The 27,610-nt window shown below is 30.7% G+C and overlaps 1 protein-coding gene across 1 annotated transcript in view; it reads right to left on the reverse strand.

Annotated features, from left to right (window-relative positions):
- Positions 1-2,764: 2,764 nt before the first annotated feature.
- The window catches only part of LOC6043556 (SR-related and CTD-associated factor 4), a 40,467-nt gene continuing 15,621 nt past the window's right edge, over positions 2,765-27,610 (reverse strand). Inside the window, 10 exon segments of the mRNA XM_038266393.1 lie at positions 2,765-4,687; positions 4,689-5,070; positions 10,687-10,857; positions 10,921-11,964; positions 16,574-16,849; positions 17,055-17,340; positions 17,342-17,395; positions 21,408-21,460; positions 21,560-21,620; positions 21,766-22,530. Coding sequence (XP_038122321.1) covers positions 3,874-4,687; positions 4,689-5,070; positions 10,687-10,857; positions 10,921-11,964; positions 16,574-16,849; positions 17,055-17,340; positions 17,342-17,395; positions 21,408-21,460; positions 21,560-21,620; positions 21,766-22,530 — 3,906 coding nt within the window. The 3' untranslated portion in view covers positions 2,765-3,873.

The raw sequence follows: 27,610 nt of genomic DNA on the forward strand, positions 1-27,610 counted from the left end.
TCCACCTTTAGGTGGTTGGTGCCTTCCTCATATTCATAAAGTCAATACATTCTGTAAAACCAGCAACATGTTTAACAAATCAACTTCATTACTCATTTCTTTTGATAACGTTCACATACCTTGAATATTTCTGGCTCATCGGCAAGGTCTGATAAAAACCTACCCAACGATAGTTCGCATGGATGATTCAGGCAATATTTCTATCACAATCTATTCGGCCTCCAAAAAGTGTATAAATAACACTTAAGTGCTAATAACTTTTGATAGGGTTGTCAGATCTCCAATGTTTTGGACTCATTGGAAAGGTCTTTTCAATACCTTTCTGAAAATGTATAACCTGATAGGTTTTCTTGCAAAAACCACCCTTTACAATCTTCCGGACATTCGCCAAAATCGTTTTTAGCATAATTTTTGAAGTACTTAACTAAACTTGCTGATTTTAAATAGAGACCTATGGGACCCCAAGACGGATCGAATGAGACGAATACGATCAAAATCCGTTGATCCAGTCTGGAGATAATCGAGTGACAATTTTTTTGTCCACCCACCTACACACATCCACACAGACATTTGCTCAGAACATGATTCTGAGTCGATATCTGGAGTTTTTTTTTTTTTTTTTTTTGAAAGGTCCAATAAACCAAATTTCCAGTTTTTGCTTTTTGGGTGTTTTTAAAACCGCCTTGAGTCAGGGGTATTAAAAAACACCCAAAGAGCAAAAACTGAAAATTTGGTTCATTGGACCTTTTCAAAAAAACTCGAGATATGTATACGTGAAGGTGGGTCTACGAGGTCAAACTAATAAGTTCATTTTTCGAGTGATTTTATAGCCTTTCCTCAGTAATGTGAGGAAGGCAAAACACCGAAAATCGCATTTTTTTGGAAATTCTCAAATTTTTTATAATTTTTAATATTGGTATCAAACGAAGCGAAATGTTGTAAGCTTTTTCATTTTTATTAGGATTTCTTTTGTAAAATACTAAAATTTTCGCAAAGTACCGATTTTTTCGAAAATACTCATCTTTGAATATTTGCAATATTGGTATCAAACGAAACGAAATTCTGTATGCTTTTTTACTTTTATTATGTTTTTTTTTTTGTAAAATACTGAAATTTTCACATAATTTCTATTTTTTTTTTTTCTAAAATACTCTAATTTTCAATATTTGCAATATTGGTATCAAACGAAGCAAACTTGATTATGCTTTCAACTTTTATAAGGGTTTTTTAATTAGTATTTTCAACCAAATGCCATATTTTTTCCAAAATTACTCTTTTTTCAAAGTTGGCCATATTGATATTTTGTATGCTTTTTCACTTTCACACACTCGAATTTTCTCGAAATACCGAACTTTTTGAAAATACTTGAAATTTCATAATTTGCAATACAGTCCAGACTTGATTATCCGAAGTTTCGATTATCGGAAGGTTTGTATGGGACTTCGGATAATCACGAACAAAAAAATTGTCTTTTTTAATTTCCACATTCGGGTTCTACGACCCCATTTTAGTCAAATTTGAATGGTTGATTGTCTGGAAAATAAATAAAATGCCCCTCCCTCCTTCGAAGTCTGGCCTAAAAATCAGGGGCAAAAAATATTTTTCAGAGGACTTAAAAATTTCAATGGAAATTAAACTGCAATCAGCTGAAATCAATTTAAAATGCATTCCCCTGCGATTAGAATAATTTTTAAGCATGTTTGGATTGATTTAAATATCTTTTGAATGTTTGAAAATTGTCGATGTTTATTATCGCAAAATGTTTTTTTTTTTTTTGTTAAAATTTTTGTTTTCGTTAAATCTAACATTTTTTGAAGACTAACGAAAAAACGAAACTATTGGCACTACGCCCCCCGGGGCATGGCCTTCCTCTAACGTGGGATTTCTGCTCCAGCGCCTCTGACGAGACAGGAGAAACCGGGACCGACGTTTTACTTCACCATCCGATAGAAGCTCAGTGGATAAGGCGGGAATCGAACCCGCGTCTCATAGCATCATCGGGATCGGCAGCCGAAGCCGCTACCCCTGCGCCACGAGACCCACTAATGAAGACTAATGATTACAAAACAACTGAACTGTATAAAATGCATTTTAAAACACTTTTTTCATGCAAATTTTGAAACTAATGCTTGATTTGTCATTTTTTTTGATGTTTTAATTTATTTCAAAATAGCAGTAAAAATGCATGCACAATTTCGGATCATTTGATACCAATATTGTAAATTATACATTTTTTAGTATATTCGAAAAATACGGTTTTGTAAAAATTGAGTATTTTACAAAAAAAAATCAAATAAAAGTGAAAAAGCATACAAAATTTTGCAACTTTTCTAAAAGACAATTACATCGACTTTTCAGAATAAATACTAATACGGGACAAAAACAGAACGAAAAGCTCCAGAAGGATAAGGCGGGAATCGAACCCGCGCCCCATAGCAATTTAGGGATCGGCAGCCGAAGCTGCTGATCATCGCGCTACGGAGCCCTAGTTTACAAAGTTTATATCGCAAAAAAAGTAGAAAAAACATGGGAACTTTTCAAAACAAAAACTGGAAATTCAGCAAGTGATTCAAATAAAATAATGAAGTGATTAGGAAATTGCAAACTTTACAGATTTTTTAAGCCTAGAACAACACAATGTAAGAGAGTTTGGTAGAGAATTGATTTATAAGTTTTTTTTTGCTGTTGTATCGGATTTTACAAAAAAAAATGTGATATTTTTTGGACAAGTCCAAATGACACAGGAAAACAATAAAACAATCAATTATTGTTTTTCAACCACTCTAGGATGTAACGTAAATGTTTATTATGCTTCATTCAATTATGTTTATACTTGATACCATCGATATATTAATTTCGCGCGCGCAACTTGCCGCGCGCAATGATCAGTTATTTTCAACTGTTAAAGTGTATGTATTTAGTTCAAACATGTAAGTATTTCATTTAATCAAAAGGTAGAGGGAAAAGAAGGGGAAATAGATTATGCAAAAACTACGTTCTAATAGACAACACAAAACTGTCACTGTGATATTTTCGCTGTTGCCCTAGCTTGTTGTGCTCGCTTCAACTTTTGTCCAAGCATTTTTTGTTTTCTTTTAAATTAAAATTAAACGAATTTATATGTAGGTATGATGATTTTTGCACTGTACCTTGCACAAGTCACTCAACTCGAGTGCAAGCGCGCGCGCGTATCTTCTCTTCTTCTCGGAGTCCCACGCCGCGGCTGCCGCTGCTGCTGATGACGACGCTGCGATTCTCCTTACCTTTCTTTTTTGCTAGAGTTTTCCTCGTGTTTTTTTCTCTTATTCGAACAGTACAAAACAAGCAGCGATTTGATTTTGCTAGTTTGACAAATCTCTTGAATGATTTATTTGCGCTTTTTTTGTTGCTAGCTAATCTCTTATTTCCTTTTACAGTGAAGGTCTGTTTGAAAAAAATGCTGGTTGCGTCACCTCACACTAGGGCAGCCAATATCACAGTTTCAATTTGTTTGCTAATAATTCAAGTTGATTTTTTTTCCTTTAATTTTTATATATTATTATTCGTAGGGTGTTTTTGTTTATGTCCGCAGCTGGTAAGTTTATGTTTCTATTGGTTTTGTTTTGCAAACTTGAAACGAGCTGTTGCAAAGAATTTCTGTACGATTTGTTCGCTTTTTGCAACCTAATCCATCTAAGCGATTTTTGTATTTCTGGTAAATGTTTATGAAATTGTTTTTTTTTTTCTACAGGTAAGCAACACCGGGAATTGAGTACATTCAAAAATAAAAGTTGGGATTGCTGTTATTTTGCTATTATCGTTCATTCTTTTTACAGAGTAAAACTTGTTCCTACCTTGCTGCAACGGCACGGGTTGAATACGGATTCTTCATATTCACGCTTTGTCTAGAGTAGAAGATAAACACACTTTCGGCTTAAGCTTCGTCCGTTTGCGACGGCGCGCCGGATTCCTCCGAAGGAGGTCCGGCAGCAGAACCAGCGTCGACGGCCTCTGCCTGAGGAGGAGGTGCCTCATCGGCAAAGTGCTGCGGGTCTGGAGCAGACTCCGCACCGGTTCCGGCTCGAAACGCTGCGGTTCCGGCTCCGGCTGGAACTGTTCTTGCTGCGGTGGCTGCTGCTCCTGCTGGAAACTACGCTCTTCAAAGCGCTCTTCCGGTGCAGCCTGCGGCGGCGGCGAAGGCGAGTACAACTGGGGTCGGTTCGGCACCGGAGATGGTGCTCTCTGAGGCTCCGGTTCCGGGTCACGCTCTACTCTGCTGGGCGGAGGGCTCGAATTGCGGAACATTTCCGGCTCGCGAGCCGCGGCCGGTGCCGGCGCGGACTCGTCAAACAACGGAGTTACGTTGCCACCATCCTGGCGGTCCTGCTTGGAATCGCCGCCACCGGTCGAGTCACCACCGAAAGACGGCGGCTCCTCCTGGCGAGCAGGTTCCGAAAAGATCGGAGCAATGCGCTTCGGTGCGTCGCACTCCCACTCATCGCCGCCACCGAGAATTCCCGTGTCCTGCGAATCGCGCTGGGGTTCCTCACGCGGCTTCTGCTGCTGGACCGGTTCGTCACGCTGGGGAGGACGATTGTCCTCACGCGGAGGAGGACGATTATCCCCGCGCGGCTTCGCCGCCGGCAAATCATCCCAAGTTTCATCGTTCTCATCCCACCTCATTCCTCCCCTTGACCTCCCTTCCTCCTTGATGATGCTGCTGCTGATCATCTCCTCCACCAAATCCACCAAAGTCATTCCGGCGTTGATTTCCGCGCTGCTGTTGATCTCCACGGCGACCAAACCGACCTCTTCCGCCACCACCATCGCTATTGTCCCCGCCGTCGTTATTATCGCGCCAATTGCCACCCCGACCTCGGTTTCCACGATCATTCCAGTTGTTTCCACCGCGGCGATTTCCAAAGTTGTTGTTGTTGTTGTTACCACCGTCGAAGAACTGCTGCTGCATCTGCTCCTGGATCATGTCCGGGTCCATGTTGCCACCGTCCATTCCGCCGCCCGGCATGTCTTCATTGTTGAATATCAGCGACATGATGTTTATCGGTCCGCCCTGCTGCATGTCGCCACCGTCTTTTGATAGGGAGAAAGAGTCGAAATAATTTATTAATAAAATGGAGATTTAGTTGGTCGAGACAAACACAAAAGTTAAAACATTATTGTTTGAGCAATTCTCTCCAAAATCGGTTAAAAGCCTTTATTCACTTGTAAATGCTAGTACGGAACTGGTAAGAAACAAAAAACTCAATATGAAAAAAACAGCCAAGAAAGGGGTGACAAAAAACATAGAAAGCTTAAGCTCTAAAAATATGTAATTATTATTCCAATATAAACTGTATTTTTGTGTTATTATTTAACCTTTTAAATTAAATTGTTAATTATTCTCATAATACAATTTTTTCAATGTACAATTTTTTAATAGCTATTAAATAATAGTATCGATTTTTGAGTTTTATTTTTAATGAACATTTTTTGTATGCAATCGTAAGTTGCTATTAATTTAATAATTTAATAATTCAATAATTTAGTAATACAATAATTTAGTAATTAAATAATTTAGTAATTAAATAATTTAGTAACTAAATAATTTAGTAATTTAATAATTTAGTAATTTAATTATTTAATAAATCAATAACTTAATAATTAAATACTTAAATAATTAAACAATTAAATAATTTAATACTTTAATAATTTAATAATTTAATAATTTAATAATTTAATAATTTAATAATTTAATAATTTAATAATTTAATAATTCAATAATTTAATAATTTAATAATTTAATAATTTAATAATTTAATAATTTAATAATTTAATAATTTAATAATTTAATAATTTAATAATTTAATAATTTAATAATTTAATAATTTAATAATTTAATAATTTAATAATTTAATAATTTAATAATTTAATAATTTAATAATTTAATAACTTAATAATTTAATAATTTAATAATTTAATAATTTAATAATTTAATAATTTAATAATTTAATAATTTAATAATTTAATAATTTAATAATTTAATAATTTAATAATTTAATAATTTAATAATTTAATAATTTAATAATTTAATAATTTAATAATTTAATAATTTAATAATTTAATAATTTAATAATTTAATAATTTAATAATTTAATAATTTAATAATTCAATAATTTAATAATTTAATAATTTAATAATTTAATAATTTAATAATTTAATAATTTCATAATTTAATAATTTAATAATTTAATAATTTAATAATTTAATAATTTAATAATTTAATAATTTAATAATTTAATAATTTAATAATTTAATAATTTAACAGTTCAATAATTTAATAATTTATTAATAAATATCTTAATAATTTAATAATTTAATAACTTAATAATTTAATAATTTAATAATTTAATAATTTAATAATTTAATAATTTAATAATTTAATAATTTAATAATATAATAATTTAATAATTTAATAATTTAATAATGTAATAATTTAATAATTTAATAATTTAATAATTTAATAATTTAATAATTTAATAATTTAATAATTTAATAATTTAATAATTTAATAATTTAATAATTTAATAATTTAATAATTTAATAATTTAATAATTTAATAATTTAATAATTTAATAATTTAATAATTTAATAATTTAATAATTTAATAATTTAATAATTTAATAATTTAATAATTTAATAATTTAATAATTTAATAATTTCATAATTTCATAATTTAATAATTTAATAATTTAATAATTTAATAATTTAATAATTTAATAATTTAATAATTTAATAATTTAATAATTTAATAATTTAATAATTTAATAATTTAATAATTTAATAATTTAATAATTTAATAATTAAAAAATTTTATAATTTAATAATTTAATAATTTAATAATTTAATAATTTAATAATTTAATAATTTAATAATTTCATAATTTCATAATTTCATAATTTCATAATTTCATAATTTAATAATTTAATAATTTAATAATTTAATAATTTAATAATTTAATAATTTAATAATTTAATAATTTAATAATTTAATAATTTAATAATTTAATAATTTAATAATTTAATAATTTAATAATTTAATAATTTAATAATTTAATAATTTAATAATTTAATAATTTAATAATTTAATAATTTAATAATTTAATAATTTAATAATTTAATAATTTAATAATTTCATAATTTAATAATTTAATAATTTAATAATTTAATAATTTAATAATTTAATAATTTAATAATTTAATAATTTAATAATTTAATAATTTAATAATTTAATAATTTAATAATTTAATAATTTAATAATTTAATAATTTAATAATTAAAAAATTTAATAATTTAATAATTTAATAATTTAATAATTTAATAATTTAATAATTTAATAATTTAATAATTTAATAATTTAATAATTTAATAATTTAATAATTTAATAATTTAATAATTTAATAATTTAATAATTTAATAATTAAAAAATTTATAATTTAATAATTTAATAATTTAATAATTTAATAATTTAATAATTTAATAATTTAATAATTTAATAATTTAATAATTTAATAATTTCATAATTTCATAATTTAATAATTTAATAATTTAATAATTTAATAATTTAATAATTTAATAATTTAATAATTTAATAATTTAATAATTTAATAATTTAATAATTTAATAATTTAATAATTTAATAATTTAATAATTTAATAATTTAATAATTAAAAAATTTTATAATTTAATAATTTAATAATTTAATAATTGAATAAATTATTAATTTAATAATTTAATAATTTAATAATTTAATAATTTAATAATTTAATAATTTACTAATTTACTAATTTAATAATTTAATAATTTAACAGTTCAATAATTTAATAATTTAATAATAAATATCTTAATAATTTAATAATTTAATAATAAATATCTTAATAATTTAATAATTTAATAACTTAATAATTTAATAATTTAATAATTTAATAATTTAATAATTTAATAATTTAATAATTTAATAATTTAATAATTTAATAATTTAATAATTTAATAATTTAATAATTTAATAATTTAATAATTTAATAATTTAATAATTTAATAATTTAATAATTTAATAATTAAAAATTTTATAATTTAATAATTTAATAATTTAATAATTTAATAATTTAATAATTTAATAATTTAATAATTTCATAATTTCATAATTTCATAATTTCATAATTTCATAATTTCATAATTTCATAATTTAATAATTTAATAATTTAATAATTTAATAATTTAATAATTTAATAATTTAATAATTTAATAATTTAATAATTTAATAATTTAATAATTTAATAATTTAATAATTTAATAATTTAATAATTTAATAATTTAATAATTTAATAATTTAATAATTTAATAATTTAATAATTTAATAATTTAATAATTTAATAATTTAATAATTTAATAATTTCATAATTTCATAATTTAATAATTTAATAATTTAATAATTTAATAATTTAATAATTTAATAATTTAATAATTTAATAATTTAATAATTTAATAATTTAATAATTTAATAATTTAATAATTTAATAATTTAATAATTAAAAATTTAATAATTTAATAATTTAATAATTTAATAATTTAATAATTTAATAATTTAATAATTTAATAATTTAATAATTTAATAATTTAATAATTTAATAATTTAATAATTTAATAATTTAATAATTTAATAATTTAATAATTAAAATTTTATAATTTAATAATTTAATAATTTAATAATTTAATAATTTAATAATTTAATAATTTAATAATTTCATAATTTCATAATTTCATAATTTCATAATTTAATAATTTAATAATGTAATAATTTAATAATTTAATAATTTAATAATTTAATAATTTAATAATTTAATAATTTAATAATTTAATAATTTAATAATTTAATAATTTAATAATTTAATAATTTAATAATTTAATAATTTAATAATTTAATAATTTAATAATTTAATAATTTAATAATTTCATAATTTCATAATTTAATAATTTAATAATTTAATAATTTAATAATTTAATAATTTAATAATTTAATAATTTAATAATTTAATAATTTAATAATTTAATAATTTAATAATTTAATAATTTAATAATTTAATAATTTAATAATTTAATAATTTAATAATTAAAAAATTTTATAATTTAATAATTTAATAATTTAATAATTGAATAAATTATTAATTTAATAATTTAATAATTTAATAATTTAATAATTTAATAATTTAATAATTTACTAATTTACTAATTTAATAATTTAATAATTTAACAGTTCAATAATTTAATAATTTAATAATAAATATCTTAATAATTTAATAATTTAATAATAAATATCTTAATAATTTAATAATTTAATAACTTAATAATTTAATAATTTAATAATTTAATAATTTAATAATTTAATAATTTAATAATTTAATAATTTAATAATTTAATAATTTAATAATTTAATAATTTAATAATTTAATAATTTAATAATTTAATAATTTAATAATTTAATAATTTAATAATTTAATAATTTAATAATTTAATAATTTCATAATTTCATAATTTCATAATTTCATAATTTCATAATTTCATAATTTCATAATTTCATAATTTCATAATTTCATAATTTCATAATTTCATAATTTCATAATTTCATAATTTCATAATTTCATAATTTCATAATTTCATAATTTCATAATTTCATAATTTCATAATTTCATAATTTCATAATTTCATAATTTCATAATTTCATAATTTCATAATTTCATAATTTCATAATTTCATAATTTCATAATTTCATAATTTCATAATTTCATAATTTCATAATTTCATAATTTCATAATTTCATAATTTCATAATTTCATAATTTCATAATTTCATAATTTCATAATTTCATAATTTCATAATTTCATAATTTCATAATTTCATAATTTCATAATTTCATAATTTAATAATTTAATTATAAAATTATTAAATTCAATTATTGAATAATTTAATAAATTGAGAATTTGTAACAATGTAATAATTTAATAATTTATTAATTTATTGATTTGAAAATTGAATAATTAATAATTGAGTTATTAAAAAAAATAGAATTGAATTATTAATTTCATGATTGAATATTAAAATAGTTTTTAGATAAATTTGTAAATTGTAGATTGATGCAGATAAATTTATATTTTTTTTTTTTTTGATTTAGAAGTTTTAACTCATTTTTTTTTTTGTTTAAAATTGTATGAGTTTGTATTTTTTTATAATTTTATTATTTCATAATTTTATAGTTTAAAATTGTATGAGCTTGTATTTTTTTTTATTGCAGATATTTTTATGATTATTTAAAGATGTTGATAACTTTATAATTTAATGTATAATAGTATGATCTCACATTTTTTTAACTGTAGATATTTTTTTAAATGGTGATTATTTTTATAATTGCAAATTTGTAATCAGGCCGTTGCATTTTTTTAAGTTGTTTATGCATTTTTTAAGATTGTTTTGAGTTGTTTTGACTTCTATTTTCATTATCTGGATTTAACAAAAAAAAAAAAAACAAATGCAAAAATAAAGCAGCAGAGAATTGCTCAACTTTTGATGAATCGACAAATATCACTGTTAGTACGAAACACACAAATGAAAAGCCACCAATAACCAGACAGACAGACAGGACACAGGTGACACTAACCTGGACCACCGCGCTGTTGCTGTTGACGATTGTGCATGAACCCACCTCCTCCGCCAGGACCACCCCGATTATTAAAACGACCTCCGCGCTGATTCTGGAAGCGTCCTCCCTGCTGGAAATTTCCACCCCGGCGTCCTCCGCCAAAGTCATCTCCTCCGCGATTGTTGAAATCTAGCAAACACAATCCAAATTAGCTTCTACAACATCTCCAGAACAATCGCTCTCGTTACTCACCATCGCCATCGTTGTTCATGTTGCGACCACCTCTAAAGTTCCGCCCGCCAAACTGTTGCTGCTGTCCCGGCCCATGCTGATCATTGCCATCGTTGCGCTGGCTAAAGTCTGCCCCGGCCAGCTCGCGCAGCCGCTCCGACAGTGGTCGATCGTCGCGTCCATTGTCGCTGCTACCACCGCCTCCTCCTCCGCGATTCCGGTCGTTGCTTCCCCACCGGCTCTGTCGCGGTTCGTTCCGATCCTGTCCCTCCTGGCTGCCATCGCGGAAGTTTCTCCGTCCGCGTCCTCCCGGCCCATCCCGGCTGTTGTTGTCCCGGTCAAAGTCTCGACGGCCCCGATCGCCACCGCGTCCGCCCCGGCGGTCAAAGTCGTTGCCGCGATTTCCACGGCCACCGCGCTCGTTGTTGTCCCCGCCAGCATCCATGCCCTGCTGGTTAAGTCCGGCCATCGGGTTGTTTCGGTTAAAGTCCGGCGGCATCAACGGGGGTGGAGGTTGGTTGAAGAACGCAGACGGGTCCGTCGGGGGTTGCAGCGGGTGGTTCGAGTTGGAGTTTTCGTCCTCCATCTCGATGTCCATTTCGTCTCCGCTGACCAGGTTGACCACGTTCGAGGACGGGGGCGGCGGCGGAAGGGCTCCAAATCCAGCGCCCATCGGAAGTGGTGGCGGATTGGCGGCAGCGGCCATCATCAGATTCGGTGGTGGAACGTTCATACCCAGTCCGGCCATCAACGGCAGGCCCATCATTGGGAGGCGCGCACCCAGCGGGAATCCGGCCAGGCCTGCCATTCCGGCAGCTGCCAGCATCGTGGGCGGTGGCGGCGGTTGGCTCGTGTCCAACGGGTACATCGGATTGATCAGGCTGGCTGCAGCCGCCGCGGCAGCAACTGCTGCAGTGGCAGTCGCCGGATCGCTTGGGGCGCCCTTGTTGGCGATTTTGTCCTTCAGCCACTGGGGCATCGTTTCGTCGTCGAACATGCCACCCTCCTCCAGCGCTTCCAGGTCGGTCGCGTGGCTAACCTTGCTCCACGGAATGTAACTGCAACCTGTGTGGGGCATAGTTTGAATAGGTTAAAGATAAGTAAAGGACTGAGACCATAATCAGTTATTAGAGCAAAGTCAAGTTACAGTTTGGATGAATCCTTAAAAGAAAATTGCCGGCCTGAATCAGAATCTGTATGAATAAAAATATTCTATCTGTAAAAATTGCGTTTTATTTTTTTATGTTTTTCATTTACCAGACCTAGCCATCTGTGACTTACATATGGTCCCAAAAGATCAAGGGTTTTTAAGGCCACCTGAAGTTCGCATAACAAATTAAAGTCTTGTGTTTTGACAACCACACAGCAAAAATCCAATTTTAAAATCGCATGTAAAAGCTTGCACATCACCTGTACTGTTTTTCAACACACATAAAAAAGTTGAAACCTTCGGGATTCAAACCAAGCACCAGCAGATAGGAATGGCTCATTAGCCAGCTCGGCCGTCAAAAATGACGAACGCCTTAATGAACCTGACATTCCGGTCAAGTAGGTTTCCCATACTGACGGGCTACATATTTTTGAAATACGTACAAAAAATTAAATAACTTTTTTTCAAACGCAATGTTTACCGATAGAATATTTCAATTTGTACATATTCCGATTTTGGCCTCGATTTATAAAATATTGCTCCAGCCATGGGCGCGTGCATAAACCACGTGGTCTTCAAATTTGAAATTTTCATATCGAGCTAGACCTAGAGATGTTCTAACGGTGCAAAATTAAACTTATTCAGAAAGAATGTATTTTTTTCCGAAAATGTGTTTCAAAAATTATTTTCGATGTTTAAGAAGTATTTTAAAACCAAAACCTTAACCATATTTTCTTCTTAATATTTTTTATTCAGGCTGTTGCAAATATTTTCCAACATTTCAAATTCTTTGTTTTTTTTTTCAATTTATAAAAATGCAGAACATTTTTAGTTTTTTTTCCTCTGTAATATTTTTTACAAATATTTTTTTAAATTTTTTTGGGTTTGAAATTATGGTTATTTTATTGATTTGTTTTAAAGTTTCATAAACTTACAATTAAAAGGCCTTAAATTTTAAAATTCTAGATTTTTTTTCAGAATTTTGGCAAGTATTTTTAATTCCATAGCAAAAGTGTCCAGGGCATTTGTGGAAATACAATGTCCCATCCCAGAGGGTCCCGGAGCACCAAAACTTCTTAGCATGGTGCTCCCAACGATTAATTGCTATAACTAACAGGAACGTGAGCGGGGATCCCCACGTTTCTTCCTCCTGTAGATTCAAAATTGCGTTGTTGTTTGGACATTCGTGCTCAAACTCAACCCACTTCAACGAATCATCTTCGCAGTAAACTTTACGCAGTTGGCCTGGCCGCTTTAACGTTTGTGATGTTTCAAAGCATTTTATTGTATTGGGGCACTGCAATTGTTAATAATGACAAGAGGATGCTAGGCGTTAATCAACCTAAGGCATTTTCCAGGATGCCCTCGAAAGACTGGCTGCGCTAGGGTTAGATTAGATTAGATTAGATTAGAATTTTGGCAAGTATTTTTTTAATTCTTTGAATTTTTATGTTTTGTGACGCTCGTTAAATTTATTTAATTTTTGAAAATATTTAATAATTACATTTTAAGTTTCGGAAATTATGATTTTTTTAATTTTCATTTGCAAATATTTTCCAAAATTTTAGAATTTTCACGATCAATTCCAACGACCGTGAAAAAATATCACAAAATCCCGTTTTCAACTCAATATACAACACTTTTTTTAAATAAAGTATTTAAAAATAAAAAAATATAACTATTCAAAAATTCAAAGGTTTAAAAAACAAAAAAAGACGAAAATTCTAAAATCAGAAATGTTTTATCAAATTAAAAATTTAAAATTCTTTGACTTTTTTCAATTTATAAAAATGCAGAACATTTTTTCATTTTTTTATCTTTGTGAAATTTTTACAAATATTTTTTTAATTCTTTGAGTTTGAAAATTACCAAAATTTTAAAACAAATCAGTATTTGTTTTAAAAATTTTGGTATTTTTTAAACCTTTGATTTTTTTATGTTTTTTAAAACTCGTTAAATTTATTAAATTTTTGAAAATAATTATTATGTGCTTTTTAAATTTTAGTGGTTTGATTTTTTTTCAACTCTCAAGTTTTTAGTTTAGGTTTTATTTGATTTAAGATTTCTTTATTACTTTTTTTTCCAAAATGGTAAAAAAAATTGAGTTTAAACCTTGCTATTTTTTTTTAATTTCAAAAATTCTTCGATAAATTTTAAATTTTGCTGTTTTTTTTTATTGTTGCATTTTATAAAAACATTTTGATACTTTTTAATTTTTTCCGATGTTTGATTTTTTTCAGCTTTTATAATATTTAAAATCTATCTTTTAATTTTTTTCATTAATTGTTTTTAAACAGGGTGACCACTAAAATTCCATTTTCAAATTCCCGATTTTTCCCGACTTTTTCCAGACTTTTCAAACGAAAAGCTTTCTATAAGAAAAGTCAATATTAACCACCAAAAAAATCTCTATGAATTTAAAAAAAATGCAAATGTAGGCATTTTTTATAAATACAGAAACTAAACAACAAATAAAGAAAGCTTCAAAAATGTAATTTCATTATTATGATTCAGAGTAGAAACACAAACAATTAGTCTATGAAAAAATAATCGAAAGTTCACAAATACTTATAACTTCCATGGTATTTTCTAAATTAACAAACGTATAGTTTTTGATATTTTTGTTTAAGACTGATTAAAACATAATTGCTGTTATTATTCATTCAAAGGGTTTCGGAATTCATAAAAGAAAATGTTTTTGCCAAGTTCCCTTTTTAATTTTGTAATTTTTGATATTGAATTTTTTAATCAATGTTAATTTATCTAGTGGTCAGTATTTAACTGTTCTTTTTTTCAATGATAATTCAGCTTTATATGATTTTATGTTTCCCCACTTATTTTAAGCAAAATGTTTGAAAATACAATTTTTTAAAAGGATTTTGCAATAACTCAAAATTTCTTGGATTTTTTTTTTTTGCAATTTCAATATTTTCTTTATGTTTTCAAAACGTAAAAAAGTTTTTCAATTTTGGATTTTATTCGATATTTAAGTTTTCCGCAAACTGAAAATCAAGCTTTATCTATGGTAGGTAATTTACCCATACTCACAAAAAAAAGTTCAAGGGCAACATTTGGAAAAAAATTACATATTTTAAAATACTTAATGAATTTAGTTAAACAATTACAAATATTTACCCAAAAAAAACCATTGCCAAACTCAATTCCGAATCCTGTTTCAAATATTCAATTGTGTGACAAAATGAAATAGAATCGTAATTTTATTTTTATATTAGTTTTTCATTAAATTTACCTCTGGTTTTATGAACAAAAAATAATAGCGATCATTTGATTCATAAAAAAATATTATGAAAATCAGTGTCAAAGACTCCAATATTCACAAAGATTTTGAAGGTCTTAAGCAGCTTTTCCATACTCAAATATATTGAAATAGTGAAAAGATCCTTAAATTTAAAGTAAGTTACTAAAACAGAAATGAGTGAATTCAATTTGAAAATTGTACAAAATACTACAAAATTATTCATGAGTTAAAAAATAATTTTCAAACAAGTATGCTCAGAATTCCCGACTTTTCCCGACTTTTTGACAAAAAATCATAAATTCCCGACTTTTTCCCGATTTTTGGCGGATTTTGGTAAATTCCCGACTTTTTCCCGACATTCCCGATTTCCCAACTTGAGTGGCCACCCTGATTAATAATGTTTTTTGAAATCTTTGAATTTTATGGATAACTTTTTAAATATTTACCGATGATTCATATATAGTTAAATTTAATTTGAATTACAGATTGATCGGTATTTTAAGACAGAAACGCACGCAATAACTCGGCTGTTTTGAAATTTGATTTCAATTCAATTTACCGACCAGATAACCGATCGTTCAGCAGTTGAAAAATTGGTAACATTTTACTGAACGTGATAATAAAAATCAAGTCAGCTCGAATAGAAGTTTTCATTGTTATGTCCAAAGTTTTCAAGATTTTTAGTTTTGATTTACAAAACATCAGGAGAAGAGGTGTTTAGGTATTTTTTTAGTTGCTCATACAACCAACAAAATTTTAGTTTAGAAATTATCATTGTAAATATTAAGCTTTACGACAGCTAGTCAATCTTGATTCACATACTTTTAGTTTATTTCTTTTTATTCAAAATTTTGGGAAAATATTAAATCTCACATTATTTTTACAGTTTTTACAGAAAATTAGGAAAGCTTAAGCATTTGCTTTAAATTTAATGCAGTTAATTTGTAAACGTGGAGAAAGGTCCAGAGGTATAGGTATTTATGAAGTTAATTTTTCGAGTGATTTAATAGCCTCAGTGAGAAAGTCAAAGCGAAAAGGCCTCTCACTAAATTGTTTAAATTGTAACGAGGTTACACATTGCTCAAATGAAATCGAGCAAGCAACATATTTTTGAGGGTTTTTTTTATATAAGGTAACGATGCCTAATTAAATTTCAATTACATATATTAAAAAAAAACATTTAGCGCTGAATTTTCTCTTCATCCAAGCTGACTGCCTTGCCCGTTTCCCTTGCGGTCCAAAAAACAACAATCGAATCAACCCACCCAGCTCAATGTCCCAGTAGTCCTTCCACTCCTTGCTCTTGACGCCCTTGCCGGTGGCCCACGAGATGGTGATGGTGCGGCCGTGCATCTTGTGGTTCTTCAGGCTCTGCATGCTCTTGTGCGCGTCCTGGCGCCGGTTCATCACGATAAAGGCGCACCCACGCGGCGGAATCAGGTCGATGCTAACAATGTCGCCGTACTTGCCAAACGTATCGGACAACTCCTCCTGCTGGACCAGCTTCGACAGGTGGCCCACCCACAGCGTCGTGCTGCACACTGCAAAAACGACGATAAATAGTGATCGTGTGTTACTTCCGGGTGTTCAATCCACAGAGAAGAAACACGTTGCAAATTTCACGCTCACGCCTTTTCTCTCTTTCTTTCAAACGAAGCTCGCCTCTCGCCAGGGGGTGATCCCTTCCGGATGTGCCACTCTCATCGGCCGGAAGCCTTCCGGAAGAGACCACCCCGTTCTCCTTACCACTGAGGTGCTCCTTCCGAATCTCGGGCAGTCCGCGCTTCTTGCGCTCCCGCTCGCGCTCCTTGTCCCGTTCCTTGTCCTTCTGGCTGGCCCGTTCCCGTTCACGGTCCCGCGATGACCCGCGTCCACCTCGGCCGCTGGTTCCTCCTCCGCGGCGCGGCGAATGCGACCGGCTGCGTGACCTCGACCGCGATCGACGGCTGCGACCTCCGCGGTCCCGATCACGTCCACGATCCCGCGACCGCGAGCGGCTCTTCCTACGACGCGACGAGGTCGACGACTTGTACGCGTTGTCCGGGGGGCAGACTCCGCGGCGACGAGCTGTGCGTATCGCTGATGACCTGCGTTTTTTTTTTTTGTTGGAAGGGAAGAAAGAAGGCGTGAAAAATTAACACAATCCGGACCGCCGGCGGGGGGCCAGTCCGGAAGAGAACTCTTGAGCTTTGTTCTTGCTGGCTGGCGGAGAGCTGACGACGTGGGCGTGGTACAATTTGCAACGTGTTTCTTGGGCTGATTTTTTTTTCTTAGATCTTGGTTCTGGGGGGGCGGCCAATGAATTGCGTGTTCAGCTAATGATGAAGATGATTGGGAAGAGGACTTACCGGTGTTGAAGAATGCCACTTACAACTCGCAAGGGATTCTTGAAGAGTGCGCGCGCGCTCACACGCAGGTCAAATCTCTCTCGATGTGCCTTTGCAAAGATTGTACTTACTTAGAGATGCACGCGTCACGATGAAGGCAATTTTTAAGGCAAATGTATTGTTTGGCTTTTGGCATGAGTTATCAAACGGTGGATAATAATTTGAATATTGCTGCAGGTTGAACCTGCTACTATTCATTAGATATGTGTAGCGATCGAACAATTTAAGTAGCATTTCAGTATTTTGAAATTTGTCTTCATCTGCGATTTATTTGTGTCAATTATTTTGAGCTTTAATCAATTTGTAAATATCCTTCAATATTGTTAGTTTTTAAATTCTTATGGAAATTACAATTTTTCTGCACACTTTTACCGAATTCGGTCAAATCTACCGAATTCACAACTGCTGAACAGTTCGGTAAACTGAAAATTACCGAATGCGGTACAAACTTACCGAAATCCGTACAACTGATTTCGATAAAAAAAATTTAATTTAGGAAACGCTTTTACCGATCAAAACTTTACAAATTTCTTAACCACTGATTTCGGTAAATAAAATGTGAGTGTGTAAAGTTCAGGTACTCGAATTAGCTATATTTCATCAGAAGTATCGTTTCATTCAACTACTAAACATAAAGGCATGAAAATTATTTATTTATGTATTTATGTTGTTCTTCCTGTAAGAAAAATGCTTCACCTGTACACAATTTGAATTTTTACCGCATTCGGTATCAGTAAACTGAAAATTGAATCGAAATTCGGTAATATAACTTAATAAGGTTCATCTTACAACCGAGTTTCGGTAAAAAAAAGTTCATTTTGACTAACTATGGTTTAACAATCTTAAATTTACCGATCTTTCAACTACCGAATTCGGTAAGAAAAAACTTGGTTTTCGTTGAAGAATGGTTTGCAAATCGACTCTTCTTTGTTTTTTTTTTTCAATATTTGGGCGAAACTTCGTCCATGCATTCTCAATGTCAATAGATGTCATTTTGAATCATTAGTTTTTTCATACAAGTCTCTATACATTTTTTGGGGCTGGTATAGGAAATGGGTTTGTAAATATTTTGGAAATTTTGCATTTTTAGATCGATTTGGTATGTTTCAGTGCACTAAACATCATCTTTTGAGCAATAATGCAAATTTTGGTTTAGAAGACATGAATTAAAAAAAAAAATCCAGTTGTTTGGAAAATAACGAATCATTAAAAAAAATATTTTTTCTAGACAAATATATTTTAAAATCTAAAAGTACTTTACCATTCCTTTTTGTAAGGTGTACCGATTTTAAGTTATAGCTATATTTAGATTTCAAATCGCACCCTTTAAAAATATGTTTGAAATGCTGAGCTGTCACCAAATAAGCATGTAACTGACGATACCTCGGATCTATTGGTCCGATTTTCAATGTTTAAAATAAAAATTTCTGATCTCTGCATTATTTTTTAGCTTATTTTTCGGCATAACTTTTGAAAAATTCTTTAAAAAAAGACAAATTTCACCAAATTATAAAGTTTTAAAATATTTTTAATGAAGAGATAAAAAACTTTCGCAAAAGTATCAGTTTTTTTTAAATAAAATACTAAAACTTTGTATGTTTTCAATTTTTAATAGTTTTTTTTTTACAATTTTTTACAATTACATTTTTTTGAAACTACCCTTATTTTGATAATTTGCAATACGGTTTATCAATCGAAGCGAAATTTTGTATAATTTTTCTCTTTTAATAGTTCTATTTTTAAATATTAAAATTTGCACAAAATAGCGTATTTTTCTAAAATACATAAATTTTCATAATTTGCAATATGGCTATCAAACAAAGCAAAATTTGGAATGCATTTTTATTGTTTTAGAGTTTTTTGAATGAAATACAAAAATTATTACAAAATACCGTTTCTTAAAAAAATCAATTATCCTAATTTGCATCAAACCAATTGTATGAAACAAGGCAAAATTTTGCATGCATTTGCACTTTTAATCGTTTTTTTTTAACTCAAATTTTCACAAAATACGGTTTTTTTTTTCAAAAATACTCAACTTTTCATAATTTGCAATATGGGTATCAAACGAAGCGAAATGTTGTATGCATTATTCAAATTTTAGTGTTTTTAAAAGAATATGGTATTTTGTGAAAATTTGGGTGTTAAATCCAAAAACTCTAAAACACTAAAAATGCATGCAAAATTTGGAACCGTTTGACACAGATATCCCAAATTATGGAAATTTTAGTATACAAATTTTAGTATTTTCAAAAAATATGTGATTTTGTGAAAATTTAGTGTTTTATTCAAAAAACTCTAAAACAGTGAAAATGCATGTTTCGAATCTTATATGCAAATTTATAAAAAATTTAGAATTTTACAAAAAAAAAACTCCAAATCAAATTTCGATACCCATTTTGCGCATTGTGATAATTTGAGCGTTTCGAAAAAAAACGGTATTGTAAAAGTTTGAGTATTTTACAAAAAAAAAAAACTCAATTTAAAGTGAAAATGCAAACAAAATTTTTATAAATATTTCAATCAAAAAACATTGATGCTTTTGTGAAATTTTCGGATCTCTACATTAAAATATTTTAAAGAATTTATAATTTGGTCTAAAATCTGAAATTTATCTATTTGAAAAAAAAATTACAGGTACAGCTTGATTTTAAAATTTTAAAAATTATTGTTATTGCAAAGATTAGAAAATTGAAATAAAAAAAAACCTTATTTTGTAGAAATTTTACAATTTCAATTGAAAAAAAAAAACACCAAAACAGTGCAAATGCAAAACTCTAAAGTAGTGAAAAAGCACACACAATTTTTGCTTTGTTTTATACTCATATTGCAAATTATGAAAATTTGAGTATTTTCGAAAAACGGTATTTTGTGATTTTTTAGTATTTATGCTTTTAAACTTACTTTAATACCAACAAATAAATTTTTAGATAAAGTATTGCAAATTTAACATGATATTGATAGATAGTCAACATTAGAAAGATTTTAAAAATGAGTTATCGTCGATAGACTTATCGAAATAACGATAACATTAGATTTATCGTTATCGTTATCGAAACTACGTAATTTTAGCGTTAACAACGTTGGTTAAAAGTTAATTAAAAATCGTTTATTTTCCCATTTAACTATGTTTTCCTTGCCGAAGACACAAATCGATCAGAAACTCCCTTCTGATGCATGGACAAAGTTTCATTCAAATCAAAAAATGAAAATAAAAAAATCGAAAATCGATGTTTCATTACATTACTGCCTTAAAATTAAATTAAATTTAAATAAACAATCCCGCTTTAGACGGGCTTCGATCTAATCTTTATTAGGCAAGAAATAATTTTAAACCAATTTTAAATCTTCAAAAAAGAATTGGAAAAGATTACTTTTTTATATAAAATCTTGAATTTATGATTTAACGTGTTTCATGTGATTTTGTCAATGATATGACAAATTAATAAAAAAAAAATCTGTGGTCAACTCTGGCTGTGTTTTCACGAACATACCCTACTAAACGACAATAAAAATAGATAATAACACTCCGATCATAACCAGATTGTTCCCTTACACAAATCATCCCACCCCAAACACGCAATACGTCGCAATGCTAGATTTCGTTTCGACTTTTCCTCCCACAGAGTCACAAGTCTTTCCAAATCCATCAGTCAAGAACAAAGAACCAAGACCACGTCTGTCGCTTCGTGTACAGGCCGAATATAGTTACCTCCGTGACCATGCCAAAGTCATCGCCGTCGCCATCCTTGGACGAGGACAAACCTGTAATGAATGAAACAAGAACAGAATTCCATTATGGCATCAGTAAATTAAATCTTTCAAGTGTTTTTTTGGGATTTGCAACGAGGACTTTAAACTCACCCGCGTTCAGATCGATCGCCGGCTGCCGGCTCAGGTCACACTCGTTGGCGAAGGGCAGTTTCTGTCGGTAGAGGTAGAGTAGAGGTTGTTGTGAGCGGGTGTGTCGCATTGACGTTGGCGATTGGGTTCAGGTTTGGGGAGTAGGAATAAAAAAAAAACGAAAACAACATGTTAGTACACACGGCAGTCACACACACGGTGCTTACATTCTTCATCAGCTGCTGGTGGGCAGTGGTGAGATTGCTAATAGAAGAAGAGCTAGTAATGGCAGCGAAAGTGCTGTTGTTCGTCGGTACCTTGAGGACGCTGGCCAGATGCTTTTCGAACTTTTCCTCCTGGAGGCGCATCTCCGTCAGTTTGCTCTGCTTCTCCTCCATCTCGTGCTGCTTCAGTTTTTGCAGGTTCTGCAGCTGCTGCAACTGCTTCAGCACGTTCGGATCGGACAGGATGGCCGCGATGTTGCCTCCGTCGGGCAGCAACGTCGTCGACGGCACCGACGGCGAGTTCTTGTCCTCGTCGTCCTCACTCCCGTAGTCAAAGTCCGCCGCCAGCAGCTTCTTGTCGAACTTGACCTGGTTCTTGGCCGCTTCCGACGCGCTCCCACTCGTCTGGCGCATCAGAATCTGCTGGAACTGCTGCAGCTGGCGAATCGTGTTCTGGTCCAACACTTTGCTCGGATCCGACGACTGGGAACCGCCCACGCCGCCACCACCTCCCCCTCCGCTACTGTGGTGGTCGTCGTGCGACATCGGACCGGGCGAATCGTGCGACATGGCCGACGTGTTGAGGCCACCGGCACCGTTCGAGCCCGTACCGGACTGGTCCGCTCCGCCACCACCGGCGGCCAGCGACGCGTTGTACTGCAGATGAATCGGATGCTCCGGATTGGCCAGGTCGAACAGCGGCTGGATCGTCTCCGGCGCGAACACCATGTTCTTCTGCCACAGGTTCAGCACGCGGATGATTTTACTCTGGAGAAGGGACAGGTTGTTAGTGACACAGGGTAAACCCAAATTATTCGAGATTTTTCAGCGTTCCCTTTTCAACTGTAGCATTTGACCCTAATTCCGATTTTTTTTTCGAAAGCAAAAATGTTTGTTTTGCGAGCTATAAAAGCGTCACGTTCAAAAACTGATTTTTGATGGTTTGTTTTTAGGCTATTGAGCAATTCTCTATGAAATCGGTCTTTTTTCTTCAAATTTATTTTTTGGTATTTTGACAAAGAACTTTGTCCTAAGGTTTCTATACGTGGTATCAATCCAAAATTTTCGCGAAGCGAAAACGTTACGTGACGAATTCCCCTCTCGGAAAATTTCCCCTCTAAAGTACACGCTGGTTGGTCGAACAAACGTTTCCCAATCAGTCAATCGAGAGACGTGAGATTGATGTATCTAAAATTACCCCCACTCCACCTCATAATTTTCGGATCGTCGACGGGGCAACAAAACTAAACCTAAACCAACAAAACTCGGCTCGGTTGGACCCGAAAATTCATTCTGTTGCTGGACGTCGACGAGTCAACATCAGGAGCAGATGGACTGGTGGCCCGGGAGCAGATGGCATGGATCAGCCAAGACATGCCAGCCGGCATTAGAAGGAGTCGATAATTGGAATTGGCCACCACCTGGAGTGTTCGGAGGCCCCGTGGATGTTCCGATGGGGGACATTTGCCGAACCATAAGAGTAGGGGCAATATGGGTATCAAACTTTATGGTTATTAAGAATCTAGTGAATCTTGGGAAAGTTTGGACCAGACAATGTAATCGAAAATTTCAACAACCATCTTGCAAAGTTCTTTGTCATACTGGTCATGTGTAACATAACCACCTGCACCTTTTTAATCCGGCTGAAACTGTTTTGGTGCCTTCGGTATGCCCAAAGAAGCCATTTTGAATCATTAGTTTGTCCATAAAACTTTCCATACCAATTTAGCAGCTGTTCATACAAAAATGATAAGTGAAAATTAAAAAATCTGTATCTTCTGAAGGAATTTTTTCATCGATTTGGTGTCTTCGGCAAAGATGTAGGCATGGATATGGACTACACTGAAAAAAAATTATACAAGGAAAAAAAATTTTTGGGGCTTTTTAATTTCACTTTTTGTCACTAAAACTTGATTTGCAAAAAACACTATTTTTATTTTTTTTTAATTTTTGATATGTTTTAGAGGACATCAAATGCCAACTTTTCAGAAATTTCCAGAATGGGCAAAAAATCTTTGACCGAGTTATGATTTTTTGAATCAATAAAACTTTTTTCAAAAACTAACTTAATCCACCTATGTGGTTGATGCCTTCCTCACTTTTTACCAAAAATGGGTATATGAGTGGTTTCATCATTTTTTTAGATCCAGAAAAAAAGAACACAATGTATAACTTATGTGGTGATAACTCGATACAGGGTTGTCAGTTCTTCAATGCTTTGGACTCATTGGAAAGTCCTTTCAATTACCTAACCAACGATGGGTTGGATGCTGGATCGGACATAGTTTACATACATTTAAGTGAGATCCGGCTTCAAAAATGTACATGAATACCACTTAAGTGGTCATAACACGAGACAGGGTTGCCAGATCTTCAGTGTCTTGGACTCATTGGAAAGGTCTTTCAATTACCTAATCAACGATGGGTCGGATGATGGATCCGGACATCGTTTACATGCATATAATTGAGATCCGGGTATTTGTGAAAACACATTTTTATACATAACTTTTGAACTACTTATCGAAACTTCAAATAATTCAATAGCGATGTATGGGACCCTAAACCAAGTCGAATGCAACTGGTTCGATCAAAATCGGTTCAGCCAGTGCTGAGAAAACTCAGTGAGAATTTTGGTCAAATACATACATACACACACACATACACACACACAGACATTTGTTCAGTTTTCGATTCTGAGTCGATATGTATTCATGAAGGTGGTCTATGAGCTTTTAATAGAAAGTTCATTTTAGAGCAGGATTATAGCCTTACCTCAGTGAGGAAGGCAAAAATCGAAATATTGGTCGCAAAATTTTCCATTTCATTTTTGATGTAGAATTGAAATTGCAATCAAAAGTACTTTAGTGAAATTTAAATAAAGTGCATCGTTTTCAAGTTAAATCCATTTTTAGGTAACTTTTTGAAAACAATCACAGTTTTCATTTTTTAAATTAGTGCACATGTTTTCCCACCTTTAAAAAATTTTTTTTTGAAAAGCCGATATTATGAAAATTCTCTATATTTTGATTTTTTGAACTTTGTTGATACGACCCTTAGTTGCTGAGATATTGCCATGCAAACGTTCAAAACCAAGAAAATTGATGTTTTCTAAGTCTCACCCACCAAACACCAATTTCTTATGTCGATATCTCAGCAACTTATTGTCCGATTTTCAATGTTAAAACATGAAACATTCGTAAAATTTTCCGATCTTTTCGAAAAAAAATTTTCAAAATTTTTAAACCAAGACTAGCATTTCAAAGGGGCCAAACATTCAATATTACACCCTTTTAAAATGTTGAAAATAATTTTTTTCGAAAAGATCAAAAAATTTCACGGATGTTTCATATTTTAACATTGTAAATCGGATCATTAGTGGCTGAGACATCGACATTAGAAAATGGTGGGTTGTTAGGTTGAGACTTAGAAAACATCAATTTTCCTGTTTTTTAACACTTGCATGGCAATATCTCAGCAACTAAGAATCGTATCAACAAAGTTCAAAAAAGCAAAATATAGAGAATTTTTTCAGCTTTACAAAAATATTTTTTCAGAGGTGGGCAAACATGTGCACTAATTTAAAAAAAATGAAAAAGTGCGACTATTTTCAAAAAAGTTACCTAAAAATGGATTTAACTTGAAAACGGTGCACTTTATCAAAATTTTACTAGAGTACTTTTTGATTGCAAATTTGATTTTACATCGAAAAATGAAGTTGAAAAATTTTGCGACCAAAATTTGGATTTTTCAAAAATAAGTATTGATTAAAAATTCATAACTCGGTCAATAATTTTTGCACAACCTGGAAATTTCTGAAAAGTTGGCATTTTATGTCTTCTATAAGGCTGGTACAAATATTTTTAAAAGTTTTGTCACCCCCTTCAAAATTGGCCCGAAAAATCAGGGGGCAAAAAATATTTTACAATAAACTTCAAAATATCAATAAAAATTCAAGTGCAACCAGCTGAAATCAAATTAAAACACATTCTTCTGCGTTTAAAATCATTTTTAGCATGTTTGGGTTTATTAAAAATTCTTAAATTTTTTGAAAATTTTCGATGCAAAATCTTTTTTCGATACAATTTTATTTTTGTCAGATTTTAGATTTTTGAAAACTAGAGATTGCAAAACAACTGAACTAGTGTAAAATGTATTTTAAAACACTTTTTCATTTAAATGTGAAGACTTTGGCTTGTTATTTAAATTTTTATATTTTTTTATTTTTTGCCCCCTTGACCTCGGCCAGGGCCGAGGGACAAAAACTTTTTTAAATATTTGCATCGGCCTAACATATAAAAAAAAAAATAGTGTTTTTTGCAAATCAAGTTTTAGTGACAAAAGTTAAATTAAAAATCACCAAATTTTTTTTACCGTGTATCATTTTTTCCAGTGCAGTCCGTACCCATACCAACAAATTTGCAAAATGGCTTCTTTGGGCATACCGAAGGCACCAAAAAAGTTTCAGTCGGATTAAAAAATACAAAAAAAAATCGAATGACCGAAATCTGAGAGAACTGCTCTATTGATAAAATAAATCAGACTAGAGGTGGGCAAAAATAGCGATCCGTTTAAAGAACCGGTTCATTTGGAAGAGTGAAGGAAAAATGGCTCAGAAAAAAGAGCCGCGGTTCTTTTGAAACTTCAGTCATTTGAAAGAACCGTTCCAAGATAGAAATATTTTTGAACTTTTGTCTATTATAATTTTATAAATATAATTTATTTAATTTGCAACAGATTGTAGTCTCAAGTTTGTTTTTAAAAATTAAAAACATTTTTTTTTCAAATACAGTCCAGACTCGATTATCCGAAGGTTTGTATGGGACTTCGGATAATCGAACCACGAACAAAAAAAATCGTAATTTTTCATTTTCTTGTTTTGCCTTCCTCACTTTATTGAGGAAAAGCTTTTATATCACTCGAAAAATGAACTTCTCAATTAGACCTGCTAGACCCACCTTCATGTATACCTTTCGACTCAGAATCAAATTCTGAGCAAATGTCTGTGCGTGTGGTGGGATGTTGATTAAAAAATGTCACTCGATTATCTCGACACGGGTCCCATAAGTCGCCATTAAAAATTATGCAGTTTAGTTAAGTACTTCGAAAGTTATGCTAAAAAAACAATTATGACCAAAGTTCGGAAGATTGTAAAAAGGGTGGTTTTGGTAAGAAAACCCGTCATGTTATACATTTTTAGAAAGGTATTTGAAAGACCTTTCCAACTCGACCAAATCATTGAAGATCTGATAACCCTATCAAAAGTTATAAGCATTTAAGTGTTATTTATGCACTTTTTGGAGGCCGGATCTTGGATATTTTGATGAAAACGTTGTCCGGATCTAACATGTGACCTGTCGTTGGATAAGTAATTAAAAAAACCTTTCCAACGAGCATGAATTGGATCGGAGATCTGACTACCCTATCATAAGTTGTAAGCACATAAGTGCCCTGAATTATGAAGATCTGACTACCCAATATGATGGTATGAATAATTAGTCAAATTGATAAAAAAAAAACTGAAAGGTCCGCCCTTTTGTGTCTATTTTTGATAGCATTACCCTTTAAATGCGAGGAAGGCACCAACCACCTAAGGGTGGATTAAGTAATTGCAAATGTGACATCCTGGATCAGAACAGTTAAATTCTAATAAAAACACAATTGAATTGAATTAACAGTTAAAAATACTAAATCATTTTAGCGTAGTTTAGGGATCATACCTAAGCTCGACAATCAAAAATTAGACAACGAAAAAAAATGAACTTTTTGCAAGGCCGATCGAGTCTGGACTGTGCCGTAATGCTCAAAATTTATGTTAAATTTCTCAGAATTGTAACACTTTTTCAAGTAC

Source organism: Culex quinquefasciatus, chromosome 3 (genome assembly GCF_015732765.1).
Source record: "Culex quinquefasciatus strain JHB chromosome 3, VPISU_Cqui_1.0_pri_paternal, whole genome shotgun sequence".
Taxonomy (NCBI): domain Eukaryota; kingdom Metazoa; phylum Arthropoda; class Insecta; order Diptera; family Culicidae; genus Culex; species Culex quinquefasciatus.